General features: G+C 37.6%; 1 protein-coding gene across 5 annotated transcripts in view; it reads left to right on the top strand.

The window, feature by feature from the left end:
• Window positions 1–27944, top strand: part of ELAVL4 (ELAV like RNA binding protein 4) — a 136502-nt gene that overhangs the window by 33793 nt on the left and 74765 nt on the right. For all 5 annotated transcript variants that reach the window (XM_089515103.1, XM_089515104.1, XM_089515105.1 and 2 more), the window contains one exon: window positions 27334–27574. In XM_089515103.1, coding sequence (XP_089371229.1) covers window positions 27334–27574 — 241 coding nt within the window. The remainder of the gene's footprint in view (window positions 1–27333; window positions 27575–27944) is intronic.

Consider the following 27944-nt stretch of genomic DNA (forward strand, 5'->3'; position numbering starts at 1 on the left):
TCTAGTCAAGCTCATTCCTGTGGTAAAGATTTTGTGCCTGCAAGGAGTCATTAAATTTTTATCACTCATGCAGTCCAACATGGTACTAGCTCAGTCAGTCTCTGTCACCTCATTGCCATCTCTTCTTATTGCATGTGTACATAAGGCCTGTTACTCCTGCTGAAATGGAGATAACAAATAATATGATAATGGCCCTGCATTGCTATCACTTAATTCTATTATCTTACATGAGTATAATGCACTGATAGATACTTCAGAATTTGTAAACTTTTTAGGGTACTTTAGGGTGTAAGTGCATCCTGCACTTGCCAGTTTGGTCTGAGATGTGTATTGGATGTGTTACACAGTGTGGAAAATTGAACACAATTTAACAGCTTTCCACAAAAAACTGGGGTACAATTATATTAGATACCCATGTAGTTTACTACATTAATACATACAATTTATTCCAAGTTTACATGTTCAGATATTACTATAGTCCTTGGGAATTGTATACCAGTGAAATGACAATTTTACACTTCTCAATGTAAAGGTTTTTTAATGGTAATCTGTATACACATTTATAATCTCCAAATAAAAAATAAATAATTGCATACCAACTTGCCTTATTCACAGTCGTGAAACCTTGTATAACACACACACACAAACACAGAGAGAGAGATTTCTCTGCCAGAAGATGTACTAGAAGGCTTTATTGCTAACTTAAAACTTTTGTCTGATTGTAACTGATTAGTCATTTGAGGTTTATGAGGTCTGTGACTATAATGTATTGTCTCCTATTTGTTTTTGTTGTTGTCTCTAGCAGTTCCCTTTGTTACTAAAAAGAGCCATGGTGGTGCAGTGGTTAAATGCCTGTACTGCAGCCACTCACTCACAAACCACAAGATTGTGAGTTCAGTCTCAACCAGAGGCTCAGGGTTGACTCAGCCTAGCATCCTTCCGAGATCGCTAAAATGAGTACCCAGCTTTTGGGGGCCAATTAGCTTACACATTGTAAATTGCTTAGGGAGTGCTTAAGTTCATTGATAAGCAGTATAGAAAGGTACTTGCTGTTGCTACTAAAAGTGATTGCATTTACATCAGTTATATCTTTTTCTCATATACAAACTTCAGCAATACATATTAGCAAAATGTGCTGGTACTATCTAGTTTGTCTTTCAGAAACTTTAAAATAATAGCAAAGTAACAGTGACAGATTTTTGTTATTTCTGGATCTTGTGCATGCTCTGTCCTTGGATCTGGACTTTTTCTGTTTAAAGTTATGCTGAAGTTATCACCTTTAGACCATTAGACCCATGGCATCCCCTGAGCCACTTTTGTTCCAGCAGCAGAAAGATGTTCTACTGAGTCTGCCTTTGAGGAGTCTGCAGAAATGTCATTTTGTTCAGCCTGTGGAAACTAAATTTCTTGTTAGTGTCCATGAGAACACACATCTCCCATTTTATAACAACTGCATTGGTTTCTTGTCTATTTTCAGTTACTGTATATTCAAAGTGTCATTATCTTTAAAGTCCTTGATGCTTTGAGTCCATGAGTTTAAGCAGTCACTTATTGCCATACCATCCTGTCTGGTTCTAAAAATATGCTGAGGAAGCACTTCTTTGGGTTCCAGCAGTGTTGCGTTATGTTTGGTTTCTGTACCTACACCTAAATTGTCCATAACACAGTGTCTGGCCCGTTGTCTTGGCGCAGTTGTCCTTTAGGGATGGCAGTACATTGAGTCCAATTTAAATTATTCTTGCCTTTAGGTAATCTGTTTTGATTTCATCATACTTTTACATTTATATCTATGTGTGTTTGATCTTTAAAACGTTAACACAGTGGATATCATCATATAAATCCATATAATAAATACAACTTGGGATGTAGGCTATTTAATACTTTATACAAATGACCTGGATTCAGGGTAAAAATGAGAGGAAAAGCTTGAAGATACCACTCTGTTATTTAAGAGGGCAAAATTTTGAGCAAATCGTTCATGTCTTTAACAGTATCTGTCTAAACAGGGTGGCTGGGTAACAGGGTTAGAGCTAATCCCAGAGGGTGGTGAGTTTTGTGTTTTAACACTAGAAAAGGTCATACTAGACAGTGCCACTGTTCTTGTTTTGTTCAGAACATCTAATATGTTAGACATCAACATGACAAGTATCATGTGGTAGAATAATAAGTTTTGTTAACTAATGAATTGAACCATGTTTCTATATTTCTGTGATGTAAGGATATGAAATCTTTAGGAAATGGGGGAAAACTGAGTTTATAAGGATTTAAGCCTTCATTTGTCTTCTCCTGTGTGTTTATTCAACACTTGAGGAGGAAACCCCACTGCCCCCACCTCCTCTGTTACTGCCTTGCACATGTAAATGACCGATCTGAAGAGGAGAAATTTTTCTATCTGTTAACATTTTCTACCCAATCCAAAGCACAGGAAAATTTGAGCTCTGGCTCGTGGCTAGACAGGTCTCTCCATTTCAAACATTAGCTGTTCACATGGGCACAGGAATAATAGACAAGAGTAGGTGTCATGCCTCCAGAGCATCTTTGATGTTCTTGAGACATATATTTAGTAAAGATTATATTAGGTTTTCTATGTATTAGTTTAAGAGGGGAAATACAGATCTATAGCTTTAAGAAAGACAAGGATTGTGGGAAATCCCAGGGTCTTATACTGTCTCCCTCTAGCTAAGTTTCAGTGTGTAGTAAGATTTCAGCCAAGTCAGACCTGGAGAGAGTATTTTCCTTTGACAAAAAGATAAGTCCACAAAGGAAAAAAGATAAGTCCACAAAGGAAGAAAGATAGTCCTCAAAGAAAGATAGAATACATCAAGAAGAGAGCAAGGTATTTAGGAAGGACTATTGAAAAAAAGGAGATAAGTTTCATGTTTTTGTGTTATATCCAGTAAAACTTTTAAAAACTTAAGAAATTTGTGGACAAGTCTTTTGTTCTGGCTGTGTTCCCAAGAGCCAGAGGCCTTACTACACCCAAAGTCCATAGCATCGCTCCTGGGACAAAACAGTAGGGCTTCTGTGTTGCCCATCTCACATGTTTGAAAAAAAAACACACAAGAATGCCTGTATTCTCTGTATCATCTGATGAAAATATTATCATTTGTAAAATACTTTTAACACCTCAAAAAGTGTTTTTCGCATATGTTTTTACATAGTATTTTATTCTGGAGGCCTAAATACCCTAAAGGCACCAGATCTCATCTGATCTTGGAAGCTAAGCAGAGTCATAGAATCATAGAGTTGGAAGAGACCACAAGGGTCATCCAGTCCAACCCCCTGCCAATCTCAATCAAAGCATCTCCAACAGATGGTCATCCAGCCTCTGCTTAAAGACCTCTAAGGAAGGAGACTCCACTACACTCCAAGGGAGTTTGTTCCATTGTCGAACCGCCCTTACTGTCAGGAAGTTCCTCCTAATGGAGGTGGAATCTCTTTTCCTGTAGCTTGCATCCATTGCTCTGGGTCCTAGTCTCTGGAGCAGCAGAAAGCAAGTTAGCTCCCTCCTCAGTGTGACATCCCTTCATTTATTTAAACAGGGCTATCATATCACCTCTTAGCCTTCTCTTCTCCAGGCTAAACATCCCCAGCTCCCTAAGTCGTTCCTCATAGGGCATGGTTTCCAGATCCGTTCCTCATAGGGCAGTGATGGTGAACCTTTTAGAGGCCAAGTGCCCAAAGTGCAACCCAAAACCCACTTATTTATTGCAAAGTGCCATGTCCCTCTGGCTTTCTAGTAACAAACTCTGGCAAACTCTGTGCTGGGGCGATGGTACATGTGCCCACAGAGAGGGCTCTGAGTGCCACCTCTGGCACACGTGCCATAGGTTCGCCATCACTGTCATAGGGCATGGTTTCCAGAGCATGTCCTTTGGACACACTCCGGTTTCTCAACATCCTTTTTAAAGTGTGGTGCCCAGAACTGGACACAGTATTCCAGGTGGGGGCTGACCAGAGCATAATAGAGTGGCACTATTACTTCCCTTGATCTAGACACTATACTTCTATTGATGCAGCCTAACATTAGTACTTGTATGGGAAACAGCCAACAAATATCAGAAGCTGTAGGCTATATTTTAGAGGAAGGAACTTGCAAAACCACCTCTGGGTATCTCTTGCCTAAGAAAACCCTATGAGATTTATGGGCTCACCATAAGTCAACAGGAGACCTGAAGCGGCGTGCGCGCACACACACACTTTATTCTAGTGCTATTATTCCATATTTATATCCATAATGCCATGCAGTAAATCACCAGTTTTCTTCCAAGGGATGATCACATTTGCCAGGTCTGTTTTTAAGATTCTCCTAGCCTTTAAATCTTTTACTGTAGTCTTTTAAAAATTTAGGTGAATATTTGTTACCTAAAAGCAAATTCTTTGGAATACATTCATTTTTATTGTGAATGTCTTTCCTATTTAAGTACACTAATAATTGTTAGTTCATCTATTCATATCCACCATGAAAGACTTGTATAGCATAATATGATTTATATCAGCCATTTTTTCCTGTTCTTGGATTGTGTATTTGGGTAGCCATATTGCCACATATTTAATATCACATAATTTCTCTGGATATTTAATTTTTATTTATTGTACTTATTTATGCTTAATAACAAATATAATATTCAAACCCATCCACAGATTTACCGGTAGTTGTGCTGGTAAATTTTCCTTTTTGACCTGGGACGATTGTATAACAGTAGAATCTTAATCCATAACCAGTCCTAATCCATAATCAGAAGATTACTGAGGTTTAGGAATAGGCTAAAGGGTCTTGTGTCAGGTGAAATGCCTTTCTACCAGCATAACGCACTACTGTTGGCAGATCACAGAGATCATCTAGCAAAAGGATCAGCTGGTGCAACAGATCTATCAGCTGAGAGTCTATCAGCAGAAGTGCCAGAAAGGGAGAAGAGGAGGGAGGAGCTGAAATATGCCAGTGTTAAACCTCTTCCAACCACTGTGCCAAGTCAAAGTTAAATTGAAAAATGAACACATTCAACCTAAAGTACAAGGCCTCTGTGTGTATGTGAGGGAGAGAGATTCCAAAGAAATATTTCAGACTAATCTCATCCATAGACATATGTTGGTTTTTAAGAAACCATTTTAATTTAAAAAATAGTTTCACATTTATGTCCTGCCACCTTTTTTTTCATCATGGAATGGGTAGCATTCATATCATGCTTACTTTGTTTATGTGAAGTTGTTGTATTGTTGCCTTTTGAACATAGTCATACTTCTATTCAATTTAAGGATTGAGAAAATATAGGAGGAGAAGTAGTCATTAAAACTAAAGGTAGCCATCTTTCTATTATAGCAAAAAATAACATATTTACCTGGTTGATCCCAGAATTGCCCAATAAATGTAATTAATTGCTTGTAAACATTTTTCCAGTCGATGTTTGTTTATCTATTGAATCTATACCCTTCCTGTCTCCCGGATCCAGTGTTCAGTTGCATTGTTCAGTATGAAGATAACAAAATTCTAATTGATCAGTATCCTTGGAAAGTCCATTTTTAATATTTGATTGAGGAAAACAATGGATACCATTTGAGTCTTTCTTATCCAAAATGCTTGTGACCAGAAGTGTTTGGAATTTTGGATTTTTTTCAAATTTTGAAATATTTGCATAAACATAATCAGTTATCTTGGATATGGGACCCAAGTGTAACTCATTTATGTTATGAAATTCATTTATGTTTTGTATACATCTTATACACATAGCCTGAGTAATTTTATACATAAAATTGTTAATAATTTTGTGCAAAGTCTGTGTATGCTGAATCACCAGAAAACAAAGATTTCACTCTCTTAGCTACCCATATGAACAATTTTAGATTTTGGAGTATTTTGGATTTCGGAATTTCAGATAAGGAATACTCAACTGCTATTTTAAAAAGAATTTTTATGAGAGATGGTGATGCAGTTTTCACTTTAGACTTTAGTATAACCTAATTAAATTCCTACTGAAGGAGTGAGTCAAATACAGGTAGAGTCATGGGGGTGGGGAGAGAACATCTGCCTGTACTATTTCCTGCATAATTCTTTCTAGACACAATTTTCCTCCCCAAATTCACTGCTACATAGTTCCAGTGCTCCTGAAAGAGAAATTCATTAATCTTTCTTCTTCCAGTAACATGGAATGGAAAATCGGCTTTAGAATTGGATATAGTGCAGTGGAAGAATAGCAGCATTGCCTATTTACCTGTAATTAGATGAAGCTCAATTTAGGTTTACTAGCCACTCACTTTTGATTGTGGTGAAAATAATCATATGTACGCAAGAAGTCTACATTGCACCAAAGATCTATTTCATCAAGCATTCCCCTTCTGATGGTAGGTGGTCTCAGGCAACACAGTGGTTCCCATTCTCTTATTTTTCCTCAGCATCTGATAATAGAATCTGACTTTGCACATATTTTTACCTGGGACAGTTTCATATCCCCTTGATTTGAGCAGTTCTTATTCAGAGCTGTTTCTCCTATAGATTATCACAGTGTCCTTTGGCAATACATTCTCTAGATTTTGAATAGTAATTTATCTCCTAAAGTCCTATCTATCTATATATTCTATATATATAGCTTGATTATGTTGCAGTATTCCTAAAATTCAGATAGATGCTTGTTGCTCTGGATGTATTCTCTGTTCACATACTAATTTTAGAAAATCCTGTTAATTTGATTGTTTAAATGTATTGTGAATTGCTTGTGCAAAAATGGTCTTGTGTATTCATATGTTTCTGAAGTTCAGCTAGATTCAGAAAATGGAAATCTCTCTTCTCAGTTACTTTATAAAATTTTAAACCACATGTACAATTCTTTGGAGAGATTCCAGGACAAAAAAAGGATTAAAGCAAAAACCACATTTTAAAAACAACAGATTCTTCTTATTGTGATGCTTTTCATAGTTGTATATGGCTTTTTTCAGAGGTTTCATTTTTTTCAGGTGAATGCTGAAGTACAAGTAGTACAGTCAACCCTTCTTATACACTGATTTTTTATACACGGATTCAAGCATACACGGTTTGAAAATGTTCAAAAAAAGTATAAATTTCAATTAGCAAACCTTGATTTTCCAGTTTTTATAAGGGACACCATTTTGCTATGTCATTATGTTCAATGGGACTTGAGCATACACGGATTTTGTTATACACGGGAGGTCTTGGAACCAAACCCCAGCATATAACAAGGGTCCACTGTACTGTCATTCATCTGTGCCAAGAGAAAATACACTATTGTTTCACAACAATTTTAAATGGTGAAAAGTCTTCCAGTATTTTGTTCAGGGAGCAAGTTTGCTTCAATTGCATATGCCTAGCAAAGAAAGTTCATACCATGCATAATCTGTGCAGTATTTAATACTTGCAGAAGAAAGCAGAGCAGTGACATGAAGACATCAGTGACATCAGAGCTGCAGCAGCAACTAATATTTGTAAATGTACTGTTCACGTGTAGAATTGGGATTCTGGAGATCAGAGTTCATTTCCCCTGTCAGCTATGATAACCCGCTGGGTGACTTTGGGCAAGTCACACGCTCTCAGCTGCAGAAAACCCCATGAAAGGTTCATTTTAGAGTCACCATAAGTTAGAAACTAGTTGAAGTGTAAACTTCCCATTCCCACGCCAGTGTAACTACATATTTTTGTTGGGAAGTAGGGAGTCTCTGCTGTACCCTCCTGTGCTTTATCATTCTGTGGGTCTTTCAGCTAAGTGATGGTCCATGGACCATGTCAGTCCCTGAGCTATTGGCTAATAGTTGCTGTCAGGCTTTTAGTAAATAATGGCGGGTTATAGACCTCCCATTTGGGGCGGTCTGGACCCGCCCCTTTCCCCGGAGTATCGGGGCTTCAGTGGCTACACCGGCAGCCGCTGAGGCCCCGATCTGCCACTTTTCGGGCTGCGGGGAAGCAGCAAAACGCCACTTCCCCGCAACCAGAAAAGGGGTGTCCTTGGGGCTTCAAGCCCCAAGGACACCCCGCGGCGGCAGGGAGGGGGAGAAAGGGGCCGCTTGGCCCCTTTCTCCCTTGCTTCGCTGGGCGCAGCCGTCTGAAGGCTGGGCCCAGCGAAGCAAAGCGGTGCCGCGGACCAGGAAGGAGCTCCGAAACGTCTCCGCCCTGCCGCGGATTGAGGACGTCACGTCCGTGCCGCCCCGTCTAGAGGCGGCGCGGCCGTGACGTCCTCACAGCGGTGGCCATATGGAAGGGCCACCGCCGTTTAGTGCGTGACGGGCACGCACCAGGGTTAGGGCGGTGCGGAAGCACCGCCCTTTTGTAATCCTAGTGCTTGTTTGTCACGCACCAAAGTGCCAGTGTGTAACCGGCCAATGTGTCAGGGATAGTCCCTAGCACACTGAGGTAAATTGCTGGTCTCCTGCATTAGGCAGTTTGGAATACATCTTTCTAGGTCCAAGCCATCATGACTGTTTCTTATAGTAATGCTAATGGTGCAATTCATTTTGTAAACAAATCCATATGTAGCTGAACAGCATTTGGTAGAACAACATGAATTAAATAATTAGGATAGCAATGCAACAATGCAATCCCTTACATTCACCAGGAAATACTCCATGGCTAATTTGTGTGTAGGATTTCAACTCTAGTAGACACACACCATTGTGTTGTTAGTCATCCAAGTTGCCATTTGGGTTCTTGTACCTGTAAAAAAATGATTTTCGTTATTTGTGTAGTTATTGCCGTGGCCTCCCTGGTATCTCAAATGTATCATCTTACATTCACAGTGTTCTAGGAAACTAGAAGGTTATGAACTCGTTACACATCCTTCTCCATACAATATAAAATGCCTTACTGGTACCTAAAATGGTGGGTTACAGAAAAAAAAAATATTTCATGCTAATTCAAGATCTTCTTCAGAAAGCAGAGGCTGAGAGCATTCCATTTCATGAGGCACTAGTTAGCACTGAAGATAGACATACCAACATTAACAGATAATCCATTTGCTAGGTGTTGAAAGAGCATCATGGTGTTGCATTACATTACATTACATAGCAAGGTAGGGGACTAGACTGTTGAGCAGCTAATATGTATTATTGTGGCATAAATTAAACCTAAACTTGTTACTGTGAGATGTATGAGATGTGTATACCTCATTTACTCTATAATAGGGTCCAAGACTGATAGGAAAAGAATTCACATGAATTTCTCACAGCTGCCTTATACTCCATTAGCCATTATGTGAAACTGGCCAAAATATACTACTTTCTTAAATCTGATAACATTAAAACTGAAGGATTTATTCTGATGAGAGTATGAAAATCTATGAAAATTTCCTACCATTAACTTATTTTCACAGTTTAAGTGAAGATGTACTTAGAAATATTACCATAATATGACTGTTGTTTGTTTGCTCTAATCCTGTTGTGCCTTGATTTACATGACTGGAGTGCTGGCTTTTGGCATTGCCTAAACCAAATCAGCCACAGAGCATGCAAAAATTACTTTTTGGAGTACACTCCTCATGCTGCCTGGGGAATATGGGAGTTGTAGTACAAATACCAGTAACTTTTCCAGGCTCTGGTCATCACTACATAGCATTCTTTAGAATTATTCTTTTGAAATCTAACTCAAATGACCAGGTCCTGGTCATAGATATTTTTTTCCCTTTTTAGAACTTCAGACATATAAATACAAATATTTAGTAGAGATTGTGCGGTGGTGCTAAAAGTATCCCTTAAAGTAGTACATCACAGCATTGGTTACTGAAATAATTATGTCAGATATTTTTGTCTTGCATGGTCAGTTTCTGAGGTCTTTTTTGTTCCAGTGGTTGAAAACTTATTGGAAAATCAGAAACTTCCTTGTAAATTATTCATCATTGTGAAGAAAATTTCATTCAAATTAAAACAGTTTGATTTACCATATATACTCAGCTATAAGTTGACCTCATACAGTATATAAGTTGAAGGCAGGTTTGGGGGCCAAAATCATAGATTTTGATATGACCTGTGGATAAGTTGAGGGTAAAACTTAGAGCACGTAACAAAGGATCTGAAGGATGAAGCAAAGGAAAGTGATACCAAAGAACTTACAAAATTCAAGCAGGAGTTTGTATTCACACTAAAGTTTGGCTGGATGAGAGAGTAGAGTGGGGTCAGAACTTCCAGGACAGATTATATTCTTGCCTTTCACCAGGGGATGGTTCCATTTTTAAAAAAGAGTTAAAGTACAGTTCTTACATTGACCCATGAATAAGTCAAAAGTTTGGGAAGAGGAGGAGGAGGGATCAGGGCCTCCAGGTCTCATGCCCCCCCCCCCCTTGAGCAACTCCGAAGCCCCCTGGGGGTCCTGCCTCACCATTTGAGAATCACTATTCTTACAGTTTAGTGACCAAGAGATGGTAAAAAAAATCTGAGCAATACTGTAACACTTTCAGATGGAGGATCATTATCTCAATTAAAACTACCCTCGAATCTATACGGAAGAAATAAAAAAATAAGAGAAACTGAAAGGATATTTAAAAGAGATATCCAAAGAAACATATTAAACAAAGAGGTTGGAAGTCATAGGTTTATGTGTAAAAAGTGGTGTTGGATTTACATGTACTTTACTTTATTTGTTTATTTATGTATGTATTTTAATTAGTTTTTGTATGTTTTGTATGTTAATGTGGAGGTTGTGATATATGTGTTTAAGTTTTGTTTAGTTACTCAATTGAAAAATTTATATATCAAATCTATATGCCCCATATTACTGTTAGAACTGTCTCTTTCTCCACCCTTACAGGGTGTTTGGGTGGGAAAGAAAGATTACATATATGAGGATGTACAATTGCCACAAGTCCAGGGCCATTTAAGCATTTTTAGAGCCTTTTTGTTCTGTTTTCATGCTTTTTAAAAGAGATTTGTGGTTAAAAACATGTATTAATTAGCTGTGTAAACTAGCTGTATAAAATGGATTGGAATTACTATAAATTAAAATTCTTCATTAAATATTATTTAATTGACATTTTCTCCCAGCTGCTGTTTTAAAAAACCCTGCTCACTCATAAATGAACCCTAATTGTCCTTAAAATTGCTTTAACATGATGTTGACTATTGATACTGAGCTGATAGTAAATAGGTTGAGTATGATACTATGTCATGTATTGTAGTGAATTTAGTTCTTCCGGTTGAGGATACTCCCTAGTGGTTTGTTGTCAGATTTTAGCAGGGAACTTCAACACTTTATTTTTGATTTTGCTTTTAAATCTGAGTTGTTGTTACTTGTCCTCTAGTCGGTTCCAACTTATGGTGACTCGGTGGATGGAACATCTTGAAGAATCTCTATCCTCCACTGCCTTGCCCAAATCTTGCGAGCCCTTGTTCACAACCCCCCTGATTGGGTCTATCCATATGTTTTGTGGTCTTCCTCTCTTTCTTCTATCCTCTACCTTTCCTAGCACTATTGTTTTTTCTAGTGACCGATACCTTCTCATTATGTGGCCAAAGTACGATACTCTCAACTTGATCAACTTTGGCACGGGACAGACCGCCAAGAAATGGCGGTCTGCCAGTGCCCATGTTTGCTCTTCAGGGACGGCGCAGCCCCCAAACAGCACACCAGTACTGAGGAGCAAAAAGAACCTGGTCTGGATCAGGCCTTTGCTTCCAAGGAGAGCCCTGGTCTGATGTGTTCAAGAACCCATTTGTTTGTCTTCTTCACTGTCCATGGTATCCTAAGTACTCTTCTCCAGCACCGTATTTCAGATGAGTTGATTTTCTTTCTGTCTGCTTCCTTCACTATCCAGCTCTCACAACCATAACTGGTTATTGGGAATACAGTGGCCTGAACAATTCTGACTTTAGTGCTCAGTTGTATGTCTCTGCTCTTCAGTATCTTTTCCAGTTCTTTCATAGCTGCCCTTCCCATTCCTAGTCTTCTTCTTATTTCTTTACTGAAGTCTCCATTCTGGTCAATGTTTGATCCTAGATATGGGAATTCTTTAATTATTTCAATTTCTTCATTGTCTAGACTAAATTTCTGTATTTCCTCGGTGGTCATTATTTTTGTTTTCTTTATGTTCAGCATCAGACCTACCTTTGCACTTTCATCTTTTACCTTCCTTATTAACTGTTCCAATTTCTGAATGTCTTCTGCTAATATTATGGTGTCGTCTGCATATCTTAGGTTGTTAATATTGCTTCATCCTATCTTCACTCCTCCTTTTTCTGATTCTAATTCTGCTTTTCAGCATATAAGTTAAAAAGTAAGGTGATAGGATGCAGTCTTGCCTGACCCTTTTGCCTATTGGGAAACACTCTGTTTCCCCAAATTCTGTCATGACAATGGCCTCTTGTTCTTGGTATAGATTCTTCATCAGGACTATCAGATATAGTGGCACACCCATGTCTTTGAATACATTCTATAGCTTTTCATGATCTATACAATCAAATGCTTTGCTTTAGTCTATAAAACACATGCTGGTTATTTTTTGGAATTATTTGGTGCACTCCATTAGCCGTTGTATGTTTGCAATGTGGTCCCTAGTGCCCCTTCCTTTTCTGAATCCTCCTTGCACCTCTGGTATTTCTCTCTCCATGTATGGTTGGAGTCTGTGTTGCAAAATTTTGAGCATTATTTTGCTTGCATGTGGTATTAGTGCTATTGTCCTATAGTTGCTGAAGGCTTTTGTATCTCCTTTCTTGTGGATCAATATGTATATCAAGTATTTACAGTATGTTGGCCACTGCTTTGTTTTCCATATTTGTTGGCATATTTCAGTTAGTGATAAAGTTGCTCTGAGTGCTCTCCCCGCCCCACGAAAAAGCAGCCTAGGAGCTGCAAACTGTTGTTTGTCCACCCCATGACATACTTGTTCCTGTCCTATGAAAGTTAGAAATAGCCTTATACTGAGACAGACTGATGATCATCTACCTTAGTATCTTCTATATTAATTAGAAGCAGCTCTCCAAGATTTCAAACAGAGCTTTTTCCATCTTTCATTATCTGGAGATAACAGGAATTTAATGTAGACCAGTCTTTCTCCACCTTTTTATCCTAAAGGAACCCTTGAAATCATTTTCAAGAATCCTCTGCATAAAAATTAATATTTCTGTTGTTGTTAACTGCCCTCAAGTCAATCTCGACTCATGGCGACCCTACGGATGAGACATCTCCAAGACCCTCTGCCCTCCACTGCTTTGCTTAATTTCTGCAGCCCCATATAACCCGTGACCTCCTTAATATAATCCATCCATCTGGCATGTAGCCTTCTCTTCCTACTTCCCTCCACCTTTCCCAGCATTATTGTATTTTCCAATGAGTCTTTCTCATGTGTCCGAAGTGGTATATACAGCTTTAAAAAAATAGGGTTTATTTCCCAATTGCAATCTCTCACAGAACCCTTAGCAACCTCTTAAAGAATCCTAAGGTTCCAGAGAATTCTGGTTGACAACCTCTCACCTAGACCTGCATGCAAAGCAGACATTGATTAATTAGCTCTCTGATCAAAATCTACTTTCCTCATTTCTTAAAAGAGGCATTATGGTGTGTTTATTAGGGTGCATAGGGTGTTACAGGGAGAATGAGAAAAGATAGTCTGTTAGGTACTCACTGGGTGACCTCAGTCTAAACCACCTTACAACATTGTTGTGAGGATAAAACAGGGAGTAGAGCCTTGCATGCCGTCTTGAACTCTCATAAAAATATGTGGAATATGAAGATAACAAGTAAATGTCTTAATATCTACCTAGCCATGGTTAACTTGACCCTTAGATTGTACCAGGACACATTGTTTTTTTACCTATGGACAAATCTAGATATAAATTTAACTAGATAAATTTAATTGTTTTTAAATTCTTACTATAAAGTTTTAAAATGTTTATAACTTGTGAACTGCCTTGGGTCCCTTTCTGGGAGAAAGATGGCATAAAAAGGAAAATAATAATAATATCCATGATGGATTTTTTTTTTAAAGAGCATTCTCTCATCCCATAGAACACCCAGGTTTAATCCAGACAACAGAAGTAGTATTGGTCAGTAAAAATATAATCCAGGACTGGAAATAGAGCCTGCTCATTTGTGAGCACTTGTTTCCTGCATTGCTCTTGTATGTTGAAGTAGCTGCTACAAGTACAGCTGGTGTATCAGGATGCATCCCTTTCTAGAGACAAGCATCTCTCTTGTACATTACTGGTACATTTTACATAGCATATTCTCACCTTTTCCCATTACTGGGACTCAAAGCTATCTAACTAAATGGTAACACCACCTGTCCTATACATGTGTAGTCAGACGTTAATCTCACTGTGTGTACAAGTAACTGGACAGTAGATTGCAAGTATTATTCCCCACCCCTGCTGTCTGTTTTATATTTCAGTTATCTGCTTAGATCAGCAGTTATGGTTTTGTAAAAGGAAAAACAACAACATAATAAGTGCTCATTTTTAATATCCTTCTGTTATAGACTGAGTCAGACGTTTTCAAGGTTTTGTCACTCATATATCCAAATACTGATAGGTCTCTGTTCATTCAAACCATCTTTCTTTTTCTTGACAGGTTATTTTGGCAAATAAAGAACTGTAATCCTGAGCATAGTTATTTAGGAAAATGCAGAAGAATATCTTTGTACAAACATACATTCCTTTTTGCAGGTTGTTACGTCAAAATGCAGAGGGTTAAAGATTTATTTATGGGATATTGGATTTGTCTGGAGGCAGAGCTGCTCTGAAACTTAGTTTTCTCATTTTATTTTGTGTTCATGATGTATTTATTAAATAAATAATAGCATTTCTAGTTGTGCGGTGTGGAAGCTTTAATAAAAAAAGTAATTGACACTGAAGCATCGCAGTTGTGTTATATTGAGAAGAAAATGTGCTTTCAGAAGTCCCACAAAGAAGCTATTTCTATTCCTTCTGGATTATCTTTTTTTAGATGTCACACTAATTTAGGAACAAGGGCTTATTAGTTTAGCCATTTATTCAGGTTTTATACCCACCACTGGACACTCTGCTAGCACATTATCAAAATGGTTTACACTAAGGAAGGATACTTTAAAAAAGAAGAAAAAGAAAGATAAATTAATGTCAGTGAAAAGTACTTTTTCCAGTAATTTTAGCTGACGGGATTAATTGTGGCTGGCATGGACAATGTGGACAACAGAATTCAGTCTGTATCCTTATGTACTGTATCTACTTTCAAACTTCGTCAGACCTGACTGACAGATAATTCATTCCCAATTAATCCCATATTCTGAACACCAACTTTATAATTCAGGTAATTGTCTCAGCTCATTCCTTGTAGTTTCATTCACCATGAGTTAGGTAAACATGTAACTACAGGCAGTCCCTTGCAGTGTATTGATTCCCCACCTCAGTGCTTCTATCAACATCAGTCATCACAGGTATGACCATTACTATAATTTTAAACAGCCAAAATGACACTTGCAAGTTATAGGGCAATTCAACAACTATGTGGCCAGATACTTCAGCTTGCTGTTAGTCAAACATTTTGGCTATTTATCAAATCTTCTTTTCTTACTGATTTAACAATGCTAGTCAAAGCAAAAGAAGGATTACAAACAAACATCTTTAAAACATTATCTTGTGCTGGTATAGAAAAGCCACCATTCTCACACTAGCATAAAGAATCAAAGTAGTATTGTAAGGAAGCAGAAATATGCAAATGTTCAATGGAATCATACCATATCTTTTCTTTTACTTCTAACTTAGTGAACACTTTATATCTGACCAGTACAGGGAACTCCCTTCCCCATAAGGGAAATCCAAGAGTTTAACTCATGAGGCAATCATGATTAGGCACTCTTATATACCAGTTATTTGAAAGAGTGAGTGTATAATCCTATAATCAAATAATGAGGAGCAAGGGCCATTGAACTCAAACTGTCTTACTTCGGAGCAGATTTGCACAGAATTGTACTATTAAGAATGTAATTCAGGGATGGGCAGTTGGCTCTCCAGATGTAATTGGACTGCAAAACATTCCTAATCCTTGCTACTGTCTCTAGGGCTGATGGGAGTTACATTCTAGTATCATCTAGCATTGCAGCATAATCGTCTGCAGACTTGGTGTACTTTATGCATCTGTGAGGAAGCAGACCAAGTCTACAGAAGCTTATGATACAACTTCCTTCACACAGATAGTCTCAAAGGTTCTACAAGATTCCTTTGCATAGTCTATGTAATGTCTTAGGTATACTAGTCATTCTAATTTGTCAGCCATTACGAACAATCAGAAACCAGGTTTTGTCTGTCCTTCAGTTAGAATATCCTGTCTGATATTTATAATAATTCTTTACATAACTCTATATGTGAGTTTGTAGTGTGTGATGTTTCTGTTATGCAAAAATAAACAGATTATAGTGGTAAAAATTGCAATACCTTTTCATAACAAGAATCTGCATTTATCAATATTGTTTGTTGAATGAATTTTCTTTTTATTTTGTTCATAAATTAACATTTAGAAATGAAATTATATTTCCTGAATTTTTCATTAGTTACAGTTATGCTACAGTAGTTTTTCTTGTATGCTTTTTAAATATCAGCCTCTGTCCATCCAACTTGAAAATTATTTTATTACCATATTTTCATTTTTATTTGCTTGCTTGTTTAGAATTTGCATGTTTGTAAATGATATTTAGACTTGCTATAATAATTGAAGTGACACCTTTATTTCTGTATCTTTTGCCCACCAGAAGGATATATTTATGTGCACACGTACATATAAGAATAGGGTTTTATTGGCCTTTAACATTTATAAAATATAAGCCTGAAATTTTCTACAGTTCATTGCCCATAAGTTTGAAAATAGATGATTAAAAAAAGACATTTCTTTTTCTCATAACCTATATATAGGAAGCTTTTTAGTAGTTTGCTTTTTTCATAATATTAGAAGTAATATATTATAGAAACAACAAAAAATAGTATTGATTACTAATTTTTTTAACCACTAAAATATTTCCATGCTTACACCCCTATAAAAATGAATATTTTAGACAAATCATTCATTATTTACAACTAGTCAAAAGATTGAAGACAAGATAAAAACATGTCCTTGTTGATGACAGGGTGACTTGGAGTTCTGTCATTCATAGGGTTGCCATAAGTCTAAGTCGACTTTATGGAAGTAAAATAAAATAATTAAATAAATGGAATGGTAATGTCACCTCCTTGAAAAAATTATGTGCGCTAATTTGTGTGGGTGGGTGAAAAAGATGGGCTGTATCACAGTTTCTTATTTTAGTGGTCCTTTTTCAAAATTCTGACTGCTTATACTAGGCTTTCTAAGGCAACATAGAAATTATTTTATCTTAAACATAGTATCATGGGTGTGTGTGACTGATTTGTTCTTCTGCTCATATACTATGCATGAAGAAAAGGATTCTGTATTCTCTAGAATTCTGTGCCAATCTCATCTGATAGCTGCATGTGTACAGCAGTGTGCTAGCCATTGCTAGAGAGAGAGGTACTGAGAATCTAATTTTAGTCCAAGATTTAATGAGCTTTTTTTTTTTCAGTCCACACTTCCTGTACTGTCTGCAGGCCAAATACTGTATAGTTTGGATTCTCAAATCCTTACCCTAATAGATGACATTGAAAGTATTAGGGGGAAAGTGCAGACTTGTTTTTTGTTTTTTAAAAAGAACACAGATCGTGTTTGCTCTGTCTTCCACGTGACAGGCCTTCACTTATTTTAAGATGGCTCTTATATTTCCAGATTAAGTACACCCAACTCCCTCGACCATTCATTTCTTATATTTACTGAATATATACATCACCTGTCTTCTCACAGGTGGGATCTCTTACGACTTTATTTCCTGACTGATTACCACCTTGATCTTCCTCTCCTGGATATAGTTCGGCTTCTTGATACCGTTTTGAAACTGTTGTGTGTTGAAGTACACACAGTTTAAATTGCTGTTATATCTGGGACAGTTCTCCAGGACAATTGAGAAAGAAGATACTACAGCGCCAGATGGATGCAGATGGTGGTGGGTATTCAGCTGGATACTCAAAAGCCAGAGATCAGACCAGTTGGCCATCATTCTCCTCCTCCCACCTCAAAAATTATTTTTTCAATGTTTTACTTCAACGGTAGATACATTTGAATACTTCTTCTACATCTCATATTCCACATGCCTGCTGTCATTTTTATTCTTAAACTGAAACAGAAATACAGGTTTTCCTTTTCTCACATGTTATTTTAGATAATTCAGTTTATATATGAATAAGACATTAATTCATTTGTATGTGACTGTCAGCTCATTTCTGATGAGGACGTAGTGTTTATGATTTCTATAAAAAATTTAAAAATAAAAGTTTTTTTAAAAAAATTAAATATGCAGTGGAGGCAGGAATGCACAGAAGTTATGGACACCCTTGAAAAAATGTAAAAAGAAGGATTAAAAAAACAGAGAAAGTGGGGAAGTGAGGAAGTCATTGGGTATAGTCTCCATAGATATTTAATTTACACCTTCAACCATTACCCTCTATGATCAATCAATATAATTCACACATATGTAGATCCACTTGATCCACACTTTTTGGGAACCTCTCTCACTCCCCATGTAGGGGTGAATCGCTGCCTCATTTTACAACATTTCAAATATACAAGCTTAAGCCCTATACAGACAGGCCAAAATAAAGCTGCTTCGGATCACTTTGGAGGTATGCTGTTTAAATTATGCATGCATCCTAAGAGTCCAGAAGCTGCCCCAAAGCTGCGCTCCAGTGCTTAGGGCTGGATCGCGGCTTTGGCACGGCTTCCAAACTCTTAGGATGTATGCATCATTTAAACAGCATACCTCCAAAGTGACCCGAAGCAGCTTTATTTTGGCCTGTCTGTATGGGACCTTACTTTAGTTATTAAAGCCTGTGACAAGAGAAGCTCCTTTTTCAAAATCTTTGTATGGGACCACAGGACACACACACACACACCCTGTCTCGCTTGAAGTTTTTTGCAGCATTGACATTGGGTATATGATGATAAAGGGCTGTAAAAAGGCAGTGTTCAGTGTTAGGTTGCAGCAGTGTGTCTACAGTAAATAGTGCAGCTGAACGTGCTTATGTCCAACAGGCAAGGTAAACAACTGTCTCCAGAATTATGTACTGAACATGTGTAAGGAACAAAACAGAAAGAAAAGGGGAAAGCTTATTAGCCTGCCTCACCAGCTCCCCTGTCATGTTACAAAAGCACAGATAATTAAATTTCGTTGCCAAACAAATTAATAAAAAAGTGGAAGCTGTTGAAAGAAAAAAAATAATAATCCCAGAATGCATTTTGGAAGGAGCCCTCAAGTGGTCTCTAGAATATTCAAAATATTTTTGTTTACTTATGCAAGGTTTAACTGACTTGGTTTAATTTCACATACTGTATGTATATTTATTAGTTTTGAATAGAAAATTGCTGAAACATGTTGAACTACTTTTTTGTGGTCCAGGAAATGTGGTGCAAGATATCTTTGATCTTTCCATGTTATTTCTACTTCTGCTATCAAAGTTTCTGTTAAAGAATAAAAGCGCAGTAACACATCTACTTCATTACCTGAGTTATAACTATATAGTGTTTCTACAGAAATAAGTAAAAGTCTCTCCCAGCATACCTATATAGTAGAACAAGGTGTGACAGCAAGGAGGGTGAAGTGAGAAAGCAAGGCTGTTTGGAGTTTTGGCATGAAGTTTTGAGTAGTAAGAAATGCTGATTGAATTGAGTTTCTTTTACCTGCCTAGTTTTGGGAGTGGAAGAAAGCAACTACAGTCTTGGCACTGTGTAAGAAAAGGGTTTTCCTTTGCCTACTTGAAAGGCAAACGTGAGGACAAGGAACGTACTTCAACTCTGCCAAAATTTGAAGGAATGGGCTTCTCTTTCCTAATGTGAATGGAGGTGTGAAGGGGAAGAAGAAGTTGGAATCTTGCTTCAGAAGAAGGAAGGTCCTTTCTTAAAAAGGGCAGTATGAGGGAATGAAGAAAAAGGAGTCTCAAAGTTTCAGTGCAGTGGAAGGTATTTCCTCTGCTTTCTTAGTTGGGAGATGAGCACCTGAAGTCTTTATCATCTGAAAGGCTTGGTATTCTCAGTTCTGGAAAAGGTTTGATGTTCTGTATTTCAAAAACTTGATGTTTAATACTTTAAGCATCTTTAAAATTGGTAGTGGATTGAATAAAATCACTAAGGAGCTTCATCAGAACACTTCTCGCTGGGCTCCAGTAATTCCCTATGGAACTGGTTCCTCCCATTTATGTCAGTCTCAATTTACACTGGAATTCAGGAAGGCAATATACCTTACTATGTAGTTTGAAAAAGATAAACCTTTATGAATTATTACAGTAAAATTATATAGCATGGGTCTTTGGTGGGGAGATGATGTCCTTTCTGGGTTTTTATTTTTGTTCTTTTTATATTTTCATCCTTGTGAATAACAAAATGAGTTTATATTTTATATTAAATAGTAACTTACTTTCTTCCTCCTTTTATGGATGACAAAAATAGGGCCAACATAAAGCTGCTTTGGGTCATTTTAATTTAGAGGTATGCTGTTTAAATGATGCATGTGTCCTAGGAGGCTGGATGCCACACCAAAGCCATGTCCAGTCCTAAGGACTGGAGTGCAGCTTTGGCGCAGCTTCTGGCCTCTTAAGATGTGTGTGTCATTTAAACAGCATACCTCCAAAGTGACCCGAAGCAGCTTTATTTTGGCCTGTCTGTGTGGGCCCATAGATACAAATGTTACCAAAAAAAGTGAAACCTGTGAAATTTAAAGTTCAAAAATGCTCAAGGAGTATTTTGTTGCTGCCTACCTTTAAGTAACAGAAGATGGAAAAGCTATTATTTCTTTGGTAAACAGGTGCATCCTCTGAAGTTCTACTGTTTCTCCCCAAAAATATTCTTTTGGAATATACATATGTGTGGGTATTACAAGGGCATTCTTTGAATAACTTTAGTATATCAAATGCAGAAGTCACTGACATTTCTGTATGTTAGGCAAGTAACAGAAATAATATTATGATTCTGATTTTGCATGCAATGTGCTTTGCTTAACAAGAGTTTTAGTTGCCTTGTTAGATTACTGCAGCCTTATGTTTTACAAAAATACGGTAGACAAGAGGAAGCTTGAGATTAAAATACTCTTTCTTTTTCGGAGGTAGCATTTGCTCTAAGATCACATATTCATGGAAGACATTTTCCACATGTGAGATATTCATAGGAAATGATATTATCACCATAGTGATTCTACTGTTTAATCAACATGTTTTTCAAATTAGATTGAAAGAAGTTACTTGTAATTAAAGAATTTTGAAGGGCATTAAAAGAATGGGTGAAATGAAGATAGAAGAAAAATTATCTAACAGAAAACTAGAATCTTCTGGATATATGTAAAGGTGCCAGGGTTGAATAATACATCTGTCCCCAGTTTAAGGTGGGGGTAATGCAGTGGGTATCGCCCACATTGTTCTGCTTGTTTCTAGGAGAATGGTTAAATAATTTTTGGAATAGATGCATGCTGCTGTTGCTGCTGTTTTTGTGTTCTTCATTTTCTTAAGAGGCTATTAATACACATAAGCACAAATGCATTGATTAAAATGCATAGAAAGAAACCTTGTTGCAGTTGCATTGCCTTTCTGAAAGAATACAAAATTTCAAGCTAACCATACCTTACAGTCTGAATGAAATACTAAAGAGAAGAAAATTCAGGCCACTAAGGCAACAACAGTATTTCATTTTACTAATGAAGTAGCTTGGAAACTCCAGAAATATGGAACATTTTGGTGAGAAGTCTGTCATCTATAGGACAGAAAAGCTGAATTGGATTCATGTTCAGGCCTTATCAGGGACCCATTTACACTATGCAATTATAGTGCTATTATTCCATTTTAACTGCTATGGGTCTAGCCTATGTAATCTTGGGATTGGCAGTTTAGGGAGGATAATTTACAATTCTCAGCCAAAGTGCTGTAGTGGCTCACCAGACTACAGGCCTCAGAATTTCATAGGATTCAATCCTGCTAAATGGACCCTTCATTTCTGTTAGAGGCAAACAACAGATTGCATGTAGTTTTGTAATTGAGAAAAAGAGTGTTTTAAATGCAAAGAATCACAACATAGGTTGACTTGAAAGATAATAATGAAATGACAACCATTGATATGTTCAAAATCAACACATAAACTCACACTTTTGTCCTCTTTAAGAAAGAAAACATTGTTCTGTTTATTGATATGAAAGCATCTGGGAGTGATTTTGAATGCAAAATACAGTTGTCTCCTTTGCTCCCACTTCCCTGCCAAATCTGAAGGTTATGTGTGATTTTCCCAAGCAGTTGTGCTTTTTTATGGCTCTCATGGAACTGCAAACAAGACAAGATATACTGTATATACTCAGGTATAAGTCTAGAAATTTAGGTTAAAAAATTGACCCCAAAAACCTGAGTCGACTTATTCATGGGTCAATGTAAGTATTGTATCTTAACTCTTATTTAAAAGAAGGAACCATCTCCTGATGAAAAGCAAGAGTATAATATGTGAAGCTCCTGACCTCCTTTACTCTCTCATCCATCCTGTCTTAAGACTAAGCGCAAAGAGTTATGTCTGCTGGAATTTTGTAAGTTCTTTGACATTGTTTTGCTTTGCTTCCATCTTTTAGATCCTTTGCTATATGCCCTTAAATTTTATCCTCGACTTATCCACGGGTCATAGCAAAATCCATAATTTTGGTCCCCAAACCTGTCCTCGACTTATATACATGAGGTCGACTTATGGTTGAGTATATACGGTAGTGGCTTTCAGGTATTACCCTACATTGTAACTTTTTTTATGGGAGAGTAAAGTTTGAGTTTTAATAGTTTAAACTTGGTCTGATCTCCCATGTGGAAATAATGCATTCTGACACTGCTCTAAGTGCCATGGCTCAGTGCTATGGAATTCTTGGGTTTGTAGGGTTTTTTTTTAAGATATAAAGGCCCTATTCCCACTGGTTTATAATGCGGATTAGGGTGTGAATTATGGGTGTATCGTTCCCATTTGAGCGTGCATTTGATCCACATTGCTCCAATATCGTTCCCATTGGAATTTGGATCTGATACCCATGTGATCAAATTATCCTGAAAAAACCCGAATCAGTGGTTGATAAACCGGTTTAATTTAACAGTGCATTTTTAGCAATTTTTCCTCCTGATTCGCGGCATATGAATGGGAACGACAAGGGTGTCTGATTCGGGAAGTTGGAGATGGGAGGAGCAGTGCTCAAGGGGCTGGCCTGAGGGTGTCACCCGCTTGTTCTCTTTCCTGCATTACCGGCACCATTTTCTCCTATTCGCAGAGTCTTTCCCCCGGTGGAGTGGGAAGCAGGGTAAGGCGATCGCTCTACATACATTGACCTCCAAACGCAGTAAACACATTATGCCCCCTGCAACCTCCTTCCTGCTCCACATTTGTAGACCAACGTGTGAGGAGACCCATTGAACACCATTTTTTAACTATTATTTTTTCTTTTTTTCTTTTTTTGCCTCTGCCTGAGCAGTTGATGGGCTTTGCATTACATGCCTGCTTGATCTCTCTTTCCTCTCTTTCCCAGAGGAAATATGGGAAGTCACAGAAGAGCCTGGGACTCAAAGGGATTTGGGGTGAATGGAGGCTCCTTCTCTCTTTCCCAGAGGAACTGTGGGAAGACACAGAAGAACCTGGGATGTAAAGGGATTTGGGGCAAATAGAGGCTCCCTTTTCCCTTTCCTGGAGGGGAAAAGCACCTAAGCGACTGATTGGCTGTGATGTCAAGCGCTTAGGTGCTTGATTGACAGCTGCTTTTAAAAAAAAAGAGGTTCCAGAAGGGCAATGGGAACAGGGAGCAAAATAACCCGCTTCAAATTACCATAGGGAAAATACTAATGGGAACAAAAATAGGGGTTAAAAAACGGGTCTATTTGCACCTGTTTTTAATGGGAACGCTGGGTCAGATTTGATTACAACTCAGAAAAAAATCCGAGTCAGAATCGCAGCGATATACGTCTTATTATATGCCCAGTGGGAATGGGGCCTTCACCTTTTCTCTCAGAGAGCTGTGGTGTTACAACAAACTACAAATCCAGGATTCAATAGCATCGAGCCATGGCAATTGGAGTGGTATCAAACTGCATTTTTTTGTGCAGTGTAGATTAGGCCTTTAATTTCTCTGAAAGGTTGATATAATTTTTAGTTTATTCACTACTGTCACTTCTGGTATCATCCATGTACATAGTGCTTTATAGCATAGTGTATGCAATCCTCCCCAACAAATTCTAGGTCATCTTCTCAAACCACTCTTATCCAGATGGTCCCAGTCATGCAACTATAGTGTATGATACCCCAATTGTAATGGAGCATATAATACTTCTTATTGTTGTGTTCTTTCATGTTGCTTCTGGCTTACGACAACCCTATCACAGGGATTTTCTGGGGGTGAAAGTGTGTCATCTGCACAAAGTCACCAAGAAGACTGCATGGCCGAGTGGGAAATTGAACCCTGATCTCTAGAATTGTACTCCAGTGCTCAAACCCCACTACACTGCACTAGCTCTCATTATTACTTTATAATCATTATTACTTCTAGAGATTATCATTTCTGTGAAATACATAGCTTATGTGCCTTCACATTGTTTCTGACCTATGATGAGCCTAAGAGAGACCTGTCATGGAGATTTCTTGGCAAGATTTGTTCAGAGTAGGTTTGGATTTGCCTTCCTCTGAGGCTGAGAGAATGTGACTTGTCCAAGGTCACTCTGATTTTCCATGTTTGAGCAGGAATTCAAACTCTGATCTCCCATCATCATCCAACGCTTAAACCATTACACCATTCTTATGCTTTGAAATGCATTTTTCATGTACTTCTTGCCTAGGAACTCAAACATATACAAATAGTTTGTCAGCTAGTGAAGGCCTTTGTGTTGGCTTCAGTAGAAAGATACAGCAGTCTTGTGTGTGCAAGCAGTGTACATTTGGACTTCAATTGGAGATGAATGAGAAAACCCATTCATGAGGAGCTTCAAGTATGTGTTAGTATTACCATCTCAGAATGGTAATTACTGCAGAATTACTTGCTCGAGTAATTCACATTACCATAGCCTATTCTTGAATATTTCATACAGTATGTTCATGAACATACATTTTAAGTGGAAGAACCAAACCAGATGATTTCCTGAATCAAGTAGTTCTTTGTACTTACTAAGCATTGTTTAAGATGAAGCAGTTTCTTGTGAACTACATTATTTATTTGCAGTTTGCAGAAGCTTACTGGAATTCACATATAGTTTCCATGGAGTGGGCTACATTAGCAGCACATCTTAGGATGAGCATGTAGGAATCAAGTTATGATATGCTGTTAACATTAGAGGGCATCCCTTTGATCCAAATAGGGAGAACATGGACTTTAGGTCTATGGGTTATCTAGTTGGATGAGATGCCCTCTGTTTATATACTGTCAGGCTTCTACGGATGAAAAACAGGAAGTGAGGAGGAAAAAAAAGAAATGCAGAAGCACCTTTTAGAGTAACTAGTTTTTATGTTACCATGAGCTTTCATGGATATAAAACCACTTCTTCAGATACAGTATAGAGTAATATTAAAGCCTCGGGTATAAAGCATATTTATATAGTTGTGGGTGTGGGGTAGAATGTAATTAGATCCAGAAAGATGCAAATCATGTCCTGAATTTTCACATTTAATTACAATCAAAGGTATAATCAAAGGCCTGGATGACATATAGATTTTTCGGCTCAGTTAGTGCTGATGCATGAAAGCAGTAAATCTGCTTACTAGTGCCAGTTTCTCTGGGTTCAAAACTCTTTCTGAGAAGATTATTTTTAATGTGAAGTCGAAGGTTTTCATGGCCGGCATCCATAGTTTTTTGTGGGTTTTTTGGGCTATGTGGCCATGTTCTAGCAGAGTTTCCTCCTGATGTTTCGCCAACATCTTCAGAATGATGCCAGCCATAGATGCTGGCGAAACGTCAGGAAGAAACTCTGCTAGAACATGGCCACATAGCCCAAAAAACCCACAAAAAACTAAGATTATTTTTGTTAAATGTGCAGTAGCTAGGACTCTTGTATTAATATATAGAACTAATTAATGTTCTTGTATTAATATGTAATACCTATTAATATGTACAGCCATTGTCATTGTTCATGCCAGTGGACTGGAATTTGTAAATATAATTCAATCCAACTCTTCCTCTTTTGAGCCTTCCTTTGTAATTTCCTTATTTAAAGATCAAGACCTGCATCTGAAGGAATGGGCTTATGTCCACAAAAGCTCATACTAAAATAAAAACCAGTTAGTCCTACAAGTGTTGCCACATTTCTTTTTTCTTTTCTTTTTTTCTTCCTCCTTATGCTGCAAGAGACTTACATGGCTTCTTTGAAAATATGAAAAGCAGTGCTTGGTAGGGCTCATATTTTGAACCATGTGAAAAATTCTTCATTATTTTAAATCTTACATATTCTTGCAAAAGTATTTTGTTCAACCAGAGGTTTAAATCTAATGACTAGTCCCATTTAAAGTAGATCCATTAAATCAGTGGAACTTCACGAGTGTTGACTTAGCAAGTATCCATTCATTCAGCAGGTGTAGTCTTATGGGTCTAGCAATTAGATTTAAGCCAGTGATTGTATTGCTTGTTTTGTATCCTTTTTTTAAAAAAAGCTAGGTTGTTCAACTTTCAGCAGCAATGAGGCTATTTACTTGTACGATGTTGGTTCACGTAGAAGTATTGGCAGTTTCAGAGCATTATTTAGTAACAAAAAAATCAAAATCAAAAGACGCCCTTGGTGACAAATGTAACTGAAGAATACAGGCCTTTCAGTGATGCAAGTAAGTGCGTTTGGTAAGACTGAGGTTATTGCTTCAAGCAGATCACAGTCACAGCTTTTTGTAGCATGACTGGCCTAGATAAACCTGTCACAGCACTGGGTGTTGCAGTAATTAAGTAGCTAATGTATTTTTACCTTTTCAGTTTCTACCTCTATGTGCGATTCTTCCACTTAAATGAAACTATAATTTTAATCGCAGTTATTAGATCTTTGATCGTAATTAAATTTGTGTGGTGTAAATATACATTTATGGAAATTATTGCATCATGGAAAAAGAAATTATCTTTGCATTAACATTAAAAAGAAAAAAAGGGAAGGTTTTATTTGCCTCTGTATTTTAGTATGTGCTTTCTGCCAAAGACTAATGTGACCTACTTTACAACAATAGCAGAAGAATGAAGCTGGGTAGGGTGTTTTTTGGTGTTTTTTTAACTTTCTTAAATTGGCCATGAACACTACCTATGTGTTAATTTGTAAGTATCTTTTTTAAAAATAGCAGTTGTATCTGATTCTTAAGGTAGTATTTTTCCTTTTTCCTTCCCTGTTTAGATAATTAGCACCATGGAGCCCCAGGTGTCCAATGGCCCTACATCCAATACAACCAATGGACCTGCCAGCAACAGTCGGAACTGCCCTTCCCCAATGCAGACGGGAGCTGCTACAGATGACAGCAAAACCAACCTCATAGTCAACTACTTACCCCAAAACATGACACAGGAAGAGTTCAGGAGCCTTTTTGGGAGCATTGGTGAAATAGAATCCTGCAAGCTTGTAAGAGACAAGATTACAGGTAAACAACTTACTTGGTGTTTTCATCTTTCCTTATTTCTTGAGATTGAGATTCACATGCTTTGAGCTTCCATTTCCATGTTCCCTATTACAGCGGTGTTATAATCTACCAAAACTTTATCTAACAGTTTACATTAAACATTGAGAGAGAAATATGATAGCTGCCATTGTCTACAACTGTTCTCTTGTTCATTCGAACACCAGTCATGTGAAGTAGCCATTTCTCTTGAAATGGAGCAAATCATACCTGATTGTGGGGATGAAAAAAATGGTAGAGTGAACTGAAGACAGCTTCTTGGCTGGATCTATGGACCTGGATGAAAGTGTATCATCCAGATGAGCTTGTAGGCAGTACCTATGATATAATGATT

This window comes from Sceloporus occidentalis, unplaced genomic scaffold (assembly GCF_023333645.1).
Source record: "Sceloporus occidentalis isolate IW3139 unplaced genomic scaffold, rSceOcc1.0.p SCAF_3, whole genome shotgun sequence".
In the NCBI taxonomy this organism is placed as follows: domain Eukaryota; kingdom Metazoa; phylum Chordata; class Lepidosauria; order Squamata; family Phrynosomatidae; genus Sceloporus; species Sceloporus occidentalis.